This window comes from Podarcis muralis, chromosome 8 (assembly GCF_964188315.1).
Source record: "Podarcis muralis chromosome 8, rPodMur119.hap1.1, whole genome shotgun sequence".
Taxonomy (NCBI): Eukaryota; Metazoa; Chordata; class Lepidosauria; order Squamata; family Lacertidae; genus Podarcis; species Podarcis muralis.
This window is the reverse complement of record NC_135662.1, coordinates 49,793,380-49,802,693: the sequence shown is the minus strand read 5'-3', so window position 1 is coordinate 49,802,693 and position 9,314 is coordinate 49,793,380. Positions and strand designations below refer to the sequence as shown.

The 9,314-nt window shown below is 41.9% G+C and overlaps 1 protein-coding gene across 1 annotated transcript; it reads right to left on the bottom strand.

The window, feature by feature from the left end:
• Positions 1 to 1,584: 1,584 nt before the first annotated feature.
• On the bottom strand, positions 1,585 to 9,049 carry TUBB6 (tubulin beta 6 class V). Its single transcript, XM_028737392.2, has 4 exons — positions 8,780 to 9,049; positions 7,835 to 7,943; positions 3,989 to 4,099; positions 1,585 to 2,973 (listed from the first exon to the last, which is right to left on the bottom strand). The coding sequence occupies exons 1-4, from the start codon at positions 8,834 to 8,836 to the stop codon at positions 1,910 to 1,912; spliced, it is 1,341 nt and encodes a 446-aa protein (XP_028593225.1). The 5' UTR covers positions 8,837 to 9,049; the 3' UTR covers positions 1,585 to 1,909.
• Between the last annotated feature and the right edge of the window lie 265 nt (positions 9,050 to 9,314).

The following is a 9,314-nucleotide window of genomic DNA, read 5'->3' as shown; positions in this document are numbered from 1 at the left end:
ATCATTCAGCAGGACACTGAGGTCCAGTGCCGAGGCCTTCTGGTGGTTGCCTCACTGTGAGAAGTGAGCTTACAGGGAACCAGGCAGAGGGCCTTCTCTGTAGTAGCGCCTGCCCTGTGGAACACCTTCCATTAAGATGTCAAGAAAATAATTCTCTGACTTTTAAAACACATCTGTTTAGGGAAGTTTTTAATGTTTGATGTTTTATCGTGCTTTTAATATTCTGTTGGGAGCCACCCAGATTTATTATTTATACCCCATCCAGCCATATGGGTGGGGTATAAATAATAAATTATTATTATTAGTGTTTTCCCAATGCTGGTTGGTGCCCATTGGGACTGGTAGGGTAGAAGGCAGAGAGACCACTGTAGCTGGACCCAGAACCAGTAAAAGGCAGGAGCCACCTGACAGGTTGCTAAGTAAGAAGGCAGGCAGGTAAAAGCTGGCTGAAGGCAGGCATATTTATGAGGAAGTGTCCTATTTGCCCTTAGTGACAGGCCACCACTGTGTTTTCTGGTTCTTATATTTTCTAAAACCCAGAAGTATCTCTCTGAAGAGCAGCAGCAAATGTGTATGTAATAACCCTCAGCTGTACCAGAGCATTCTAGCCAGCTATTCAATTTACTTTTCATACTCTTCTCTGTATTACTGCAAGTTCTGAACCCTACATCTCTAGGCACTCCTGCCTGGAATAAGTCTCTATTGACCTCAGTTGGACTTTTGAGTTGACATGCATAGGATTTTGCTATGAAATTCCAGACACTGCAGGTGGGATTTTTAAGTTTCATACTATACTTCCAAGTTTTAAACATTTTCAAATTGGAGAACAAGCTCAGCAAATGGAAGGTCTGTCCATACGCTTGTTTGCTCAACTGCTGTAGTTGGGGGAAGTGGATGAGGCTTGAGAATGTTGAAGAGAAGGAAATATCCAGACATGAAATAACATGATGCTGTAATTAAATTTGAATGTTGCAAGGCATACATAAGTCTCTTAAGAGGGAAGGGGGAATTTGCATGTATATCTTGGCAACACAGTCAACGAAACAAAAATGGAGAATGAAAATGAAAGGGGAAATACTTCCTATGCAGGAAAGAATCACGTTTGTTAGCTTGTCAATATGGAGGTCTCAAGCTTTCTGTGATGATAAGTCTCTCATACAGCCCTTGCCTCTGCTGCAGAGAATTCTGGCAAGTTTTGGAAGGCTCACACTTGATTCACACAGAGCACTTGTTCAGCCTTTTGGTTCAGAATCACCCTGTGTGAACTGACAGTACTTGTGAAAGGCACAGGAGTGAGAAAAGTTATGTGTGGGCATGTGCACTTGAATGAAAGATCTAACCGTTTATGCCAACTCAATATTTTAAATGAATGGAGAAGCAGAACACCTCTGATTGATTCAACGTAGAATGTGTGATGCAGACGCAAAGCTTTTTCAACCCCAGTGAAGGACACAGATTCTATCATAAAATTGTGTGAGGTTTGACATTATCCCAGCTACTAGTAAAGAAATGATGGGGGGGGGGGGTTAGTCTTTAAATGTCCATGTTTGGGCATTCATTTATATGCATTTAATATACGAAATATTAGATTTTTTCCATTCCTTTTATTAACAGAGTTTGTTCCCAGCAACTCAATACTATATACTTAGTACAGAATAGCACTCAAAAGCCTCACTAACACTGCAAAACACATTTACTTTGATGATGCAAGTCCTGCTGGTATCAACACTCACTTTCAAGTAACTGTGCTTAAGATTGCAGCCTAAGGTGATTTTTCTGATTCACAGTTTGAGGAAAACAATATAGTCCTGAAAAATAAGTCTGTTATATTCTTTACTATCCTGGAAAAGATTAGAACTAGAGCTAGCTATTCAGACTTAATAATTTTTAGAACAGCATTTGATAGACTTCATTCATTAATTTCTTCCTCCTCGTCTTCAAAAATTTCCTCTCCATCATTTGCTGTAGCTTCTTGGTACTGCTGATACTCGGACACGAGGTCATTCATGTTGCTCTCTGCTTCTGTGAATTCCATCTCGTCCATTCCTTCTCCTGTAAACCAGTGAAGAAAAGCTTTTCTCCTGAACATGGCTGAGAATTGCTCTGAGATTCTTTTGAAGAGCTCTTGGATAGCTGTGCTGTTGCCGATGAAGGTAGAGGCCATCTTGAGGCCACGGGGTGCGATATCACAAACAGCCACTTTGACGTTATTTGGGATCCATTCCACAAAGTAGCTGCTGTTCTTGTTCTGGATGGCCAGCATCTGTTCATCAACTTCTTTCATGGACATGGGACCTCGGAAGACTGTAGCTACTGTCAAATACCGTCCATGTCTTGGGTCGCAAGCTGCCATCATATTTTTGGCATCAAACATCTGTTGCGTCAGTTCTGGGACTGTGAGAGCCCGGTATTGTTGGCTCCCTCGGGCAGTCAGTGGAGCGAATCCTGGCATAAAGAAGTGTAGGCGTGGGAATGGGACCATATTCACTGCCAGCTTACGCAGATCTGCATTTAGCTGACCAGGAAAACGCAACGATGTCGTTACCCCGCTCATTGTAGCGGACACCAAGTGGTTCAGATCTCCGTATGTTGGAGTGGTAAGCTTCAGAGTGCGGAAGCAAATATCATACAAGGCTTCGTTATCAATACAGTAGGTTTCGTCTGTATTTTCAACCAGTTGGTGGACTGAGAGTGTGGCGTTATATGGTTCCACAACAGTGTCAGAGACTTTAGGAGATGGCATGACACTGAATGTATTCATTATCCGATCAGGATATTCCTCTCGGATTTTGCTGATCAGTAGTGTTCCCATCCCAGAACCTGTTCCTCCTCCAAGAGAATGAGTGAGCTGAAATCCCTGCAAGCAATCACAGTGTTCACATTCTTTTCTTACTATATCAAGCACTGAATCTACCAGCTCTGCTCCTTCCGTATAATGTCCTTTGGCCCAGTTATTTCCAGCTCCTGTTTGTCCTGAGGTAACACAACAAAAGGGGAAGAGGTAAATAGGTTTACAACTCATGAAATAATAAGGAACTTCAAAATATTCCTATTTATCCACTGTATGCATTTAAGCATAGACTTTGTGGGAAACCTTTAAATAGAGTCACACCGAGAGCTCATTTAACTGCCAAATGTGTCCAAAATGTCCAAAACATTCCACATGTTCCTCAAGTACATAGTGGCATGATGGCACGACAGAAGTAACATAAAATGCTGCACTGTTTTGACTACAGTGGAACCTCGTGTTACGGACAGGATCCATTCCGGAGGCCCATTCGTAACACGGAACTGACGCAAGCCAAAGCGCCGTGTCTGCGCACGCACAGGGCCCAATTTAGCCTTCTGCGCATGTGCAAGCAGTGAAACCCAGAAGTAACCCATTCCAGTACTTCCAGGTTGCCGCAGGATGCAACATGAAAACACATAACCTGAAGCAGACACAACATGAGGTATGACTACATTTAAAACCAAGGTGTTGCTTTCAGCATGTCCAAAAGCACTCCATAAATCTGTAATTATTTATACAGACATTTTTAATAAAAAAATATTATTTACAAAAGAGAATACCTCATAGACCCACACTTTAACTGGACCACTTATTTTCCAATCACAGATAAACTTAGTAATAGGTTACCTGACCCAATGGGGATGAGAGACAGAAAGGCAACATAGTCTTCCCTTGCTTATTCCTTCTTAAGTCACCACCTACAGATTGTTTTCCTCAGGCTTTACTTGCTTCCTCTCCCCCCTCCCATCAGTCAGTATTAGACCTTTGTGTTAACCTCATGGCTCCATAAAGGCCATATGAGCTTGTACCCAGAATGGTTCATTTGCCAGGAGTAATAGGTTTATTTCTTCTTTCAACCAGCGGTTGAAAGAAATAAACAATTTATTTCTGCAGTTTGCTGCAATATATACTCCAAACTCCAACATAATCTACTTGATAAGTTTAGCCAGCATTTGTAACAGACAATTATATACATACCAAAGATGAAATTATCAGGCCGAAAGAGTTGTCCAAATGGACCAGACCGCACACTGTCCATGGTTCCAGGCTCCAAGTCCACCAAAATTGCTCTGGGCACATATTTCTGAGCTATAAGAAAAATGAAATGCATCTTGCTTTGGGATTTAATTTATTACAATTGCTTGCCACATCTTTATGGCATACACATACATAAATATAATTATTTATCACTGTGTTTCTAGTAGCTCAGTTTAATGTATACCTCTACTTCCCCACAAATGTTTGGGGAAATATAACATAATGTCCCTTATTGTGACCATTGGCATGACTCTTTTCCTTTATTGTCAAAGTCTTTATTACCAGCTGATCTTGTTTACATTCACCACATGAAATTTGCTTAGTTGTTTTGGTGACAGAGGATGCTCTTTACATTCTGTACAATGCAGCAACTTTACAAGCCCCTGGATCACTTTCTTCACACACACACCCCACCCGTAATCCCTTGTTTGCATATCATATTAAAGTTCTTAGCAAGTTTATAGGTACCTGAATATAACTGTACAAGCTGGTGCTATTTTTGAAACAAAACAATAGAAAACATGAGCCCACAATCTAGAGAGGAAGAAGTACACATGCAGAGGAAACATGGAGATTAGTACTGGGACAACAAATTAAAAACTGAAATGAAAGGACATGTGATAAAGGACACTGGTTGTAAACATATCCTGAGGCAGGGATGGGGATCCACTGGCCCTACAGATGTTGTGGGATTCCTACTCCAATCGGCTCAACCAGAATAGCCAATAGTCAGGGGTAACTGAAGCCATTATAAATACATTTGTTAGGAAATCAACATTAAAAGTAATTAATTTTGTTCTGCTAGGTAGAAAATTGTACATATGGGAACAGGAAAACACTATAATGTTTCCATTAGCAAAGGGCAGTACTTGGAAGTATATCCCACTGTGTTCAATGGGGCTTGTTCCCGAATATAATATGGTTGGGAGTCACACTACAGAGAAGCGATGAAGAATCAGTAGCCCTCTAGATATTGCTGGACTACAACTCCCCTTATCCCTGGCCACTGTCTATGCTTGCTAAGGCAAATAAGGAGCTATAGTTCAGTCATATCCGCGGGGCGAGGGGCGGGTCAAGGGTTTCCCTTGCCTGTATTAGCCCTTTGCTTCCCTACTTGTGTCAACCCCTAAAGTTACTCTAGCAAGCATAGCTGAGTTTCTGTGACTCTTTTAAACAATTACAGTGGTACCTCGGGTTACAGACGCTTTAGGTTATAGATGCCGCTAACCCAGAAATAGTACCTCGGGTTAAGAACTTTGCTTCAGGATGAGAACAGAAATCGCGCAGCAGCAGCGCGGCGGCAGCAGGAGGCCCCATTAGCTAAAGTGGTACCCTCAGGTTAAGAACAGTTTCAGGTTAAGAACGGACCTCTGGAACAAATTAAGTTCTTAACCCGAGGTACCACTGCAGATGTAAAGAGGAGGGATAGTCCCACTGTTATCTCTTATACCAGGCCCCACCATGACTGGAAAGTTGCTTTCTCCCTTCCTATCTGCTAACAATGCTGCGAACTGCAGGGGGATTAGAACAGATAAATATAACAGGCACTATGTAGCACTGATCAGCCAGAAATGGAAGGAGGGGAGGTGGCAGGCCTAACCCAACCAAAAGTGTTGGAAGTCTTTAGTCGAAAGAGAATGAACCACCCAGTCTGGAATGCATCCAGGACAAACGCTTAACATGCTCGTATTTGTAAAGAATGGCAGGATTTTATGCTATTGGGCTGGGACAATGGTTCCTGGCATTTAGGGAACTGCTGTTAGTGAATCACGGCTTAGCTGGTGCTGCAAACTTTGTCCTCCATGAACTTTCCTGAATCAAAAGGCAAAAGTGCTTGGAACTCGTTAAATTAAAGGTTGGAGATGAACAGGATCATTTGCTCACTATAACCCTTGTAACAAGCAGTCTTTAAATTGAGCAAGGGCTCAGATGTTCAGTACCAAGGCTTATCCTTTGGAAGGTGAAGACGATTCAAGTTCTGGTTATATACATGTGGAAAAGAACTTTCATTTTATATGAGAAGGTGCTTCCACACCAGGCATTTACTCTGGATTTTTTGCATTTCTTTTATTTCTAACCTCACTGCTGCTGTTATTTTCCTCTACAGTTCTTTGTTTCTATACCTGCCAATGGATGCATCTTACAAAATGAACTATAGTCAGTTAAGGCTTACACCATAGTAAATGCATTAGTTTTTGTTGCTTTTTACAGGGCATCTGTGTGATGTTATCATGAAATCATTGTCCTGTGTTTTCCCCATAGTTTGTCGAATTTGTCAAATATCGAAAACCTACTTTAAAAAACATAAAACCGAGCAGTACCGCAATATCTGCAGGTGTAGGTTGCCCTAGTGTTATGATTCTGTATTATTTTAAAAATAGGTCTAGGTTTGACATGTGCAGTGTGCACATATCAGGCACTTGAGCCTGATATGCATCTATGCTTTAGCACATCTTCACTATTAAGCTTTCTAGTCAGCAGCATCAGTGCTTATATGAAAGAAGTGTTTTAGTGCAAATTGAGAAGTTCATTTTTTAATATGCTGCCTTTCCCGTCAACGCCATTTTAGAAGCATGTTCTGCTAAGTTAGTTGGAGAAGTGTGCTTAAATTAAACAGTGTTACTGTATACTGAAGAATTTCACATTTTTATTTTTAAAAGCCATGCTGCTAAAATGACATGCTCAATTGAACTTTCCATTCACCTCACCCACACAAGTTATGTTATGCCCAGTAGTGTAGATGGAACACAGCTGGATAGACCACTCAGAGCACCATATCCTACACCAATGTGTAGAAAGTTGTTAGCAATTCCACATGTAGGATTCAGCAGAAGAACAGTGAACTATAGTACTAAACACCACCAGTCTGAAAGCACCTTGAGTGACTAATCACCTCATCCTTCATATCTGGGACCGCAGTGGGAAGCAAAGTGTTTTAAGTAATGGGCTCTTCTCTCATTACAAATTAACTATCGGCAGCAAGACTTAGAACCAGATAATCTACACAGGTTTCTGCGGGACAGGGAAAAGCTTTCCCATGAATGTGGAAGCTGAAGGCCTCTACAAAACAGAAGACTGCAATACTCTGAGCACAAATACAAAGCAATGAGGTCAGCCCTTCAGCATACAGCTAGCAAAGGGAGGATCATGGTGAAACTGACGTCTCCTTAAGCTGCTTGTGTTTCTACTCTGTGCAAGAAAATAAAAAGCCAGGAAATTAGCATATCTTTTAATCTACTTTTTTGGGGGAGGGGGGCAAAGTGCAGTACAGCACACTGAGACTGTCCTCCAGCCCACTAAAAATCTAGTTACCCTTTCTTCCTATTCCTTATGGGAGTCCACTCCAGTTTGCTCAAAGCACTTTCAAGTCAATCTTCGCAAATCTTCCATTTGTTTTTAAAGTTTCATTTCAAATTTTGAAATAAAATATGTTGAATTATGTGTCCAAGTACCAATTTTTTTGTGTTTCTGTGCCATGTGTGGGGAACCTCTGGCCTGCCAGATGTTAATGAATACAGTTCCAATCATCCCTGGCCATTGGCAAAGCTTGCTGGGGATGCTGGGAACTGTAGTTCACACACACTTTCTAAGTTACCTCCCTCCTATTGCCAACAAAGCAAGCAGTGAGAATAGAACTGTAACAGTTGAGGTTGAACAACACATACACACACACGCTTAATGAAGTACATGGAGGAAACTGAGCAACCTCTTTGCTTTCTTCATTGCTTCTCCTCCCATAAGGAGATCACATTATGCTTAGCCCTTGGACAACAATGGTACACTTACAGGATGATTCATTGTAGTAGACATTGATCCTCTCCAGCTGCAACGGTGAGTCACCAACGTAGCCTCCAGCTGGGTCGATACCATGTTCATCACTGATCACTTCCCAAAACTTTTGAGCGGAAAAGGAAAAGAAAAGTGAGACAAACTCTCTGAGAAGATGGTCATCATCATAGCTCTTCCCCCCCCAAAACAAAACACACACACTCTGTGTATGCATGTTTCCCTTACTCTTTATCTCTGCCACTAATTGCAAGTCATCGAAACCCACCCATCCTTGGCAGGGACAGAACAGGCCTCTGAGGCATGTGTTGAAGCAACAGCTGCTGAATTCTTGGCATGTTTGAAGGCTGCTCCTCTGAGCCCCTCCCTGCTCTAGGCTTGAACAGCAGTGAAAATATAGGGTGGGGTTGTGGGGGGGGGGGGAATAAGGTCAAAAGCTAGGCAGATTCACATCAAGATTTCAAACCACAGAGAAAACGGTTAAAATCTCCAGCAGCATTTCTAGCTTGGGTTAATTCCCCTCATCCCCACCCCGCTGCTGCCTCAGGGGTTTTTTTCTCCCTTCGTTTCTGTTTTTTTCCAGAACCTTTTATGGTCAACGTGGAAGAGATGAGCTATTTAGTTCCCGTTTTGGTGGTTTCCCACTCTGTAGCCTATGTGAGCACGCACAAAATTAGAATCCGAGTTTGCTACAGAACAAGAAACTTCTCCCCAAAACAAGTGAAACTCTTAGGAGAAAAAAATTGTTTATCACTTTCTTCCTAAATTCTTAAGGCACTAATGAATTAAACATACTTTCCCAAAAGTATCTTATTTTGCAGGTGGGTGTCTGAAGAAAGAGGGTCCCAATAGCATAAAACAGAAAGTCCTACTGTACCACGAGGATTTACAACTGGAACCACCAGGTGCTAAATACAACTTCGTAATAATAATAATTCCCCTTACCTTGGTTCCAATTTGGTTTCCACACTGGCCTGCCTGGATATGAACTATTTCCCTCATGCTGATATTTTACAAGCTCCTGATCAGTCTGCTTCTGTTTCTGCTTCTGCTTCTCTCTTTCTTTCTTTCTCTCTCTCTCTTCCTGACTCTACTTTGTAGAGTTCAGCTATGCACAATGTCCTTGCCTCAGTTAACGTTTTATTGGCTCCCGGTCTGTGATTCACCCTCCCTGCTCTGCTCACTCTGCAACTTCACAGAAGAATGAGGAGGAAGGGAAAAAATGCAGCAGCAACTGGCTCTGCCCCCCTGCCCAGCCTTCTCTGGGACTGTGTCTATATATGAATGACATTTCACTCCATTCTTTCAAAGCACTTCAACATTTTGAGCAGACTGCAAGTCTCTGTGCTTTTAAGTTGCCTCATGCATTATTATCCTCTAACTTTTGTAAGATTTATGCCAAGCCAAAGGCCACTAGTTGTATCATGCTGTCTCCAAATAATTGACAGGGCTTCATTAATGGTTCCTGAAAATCCAAACT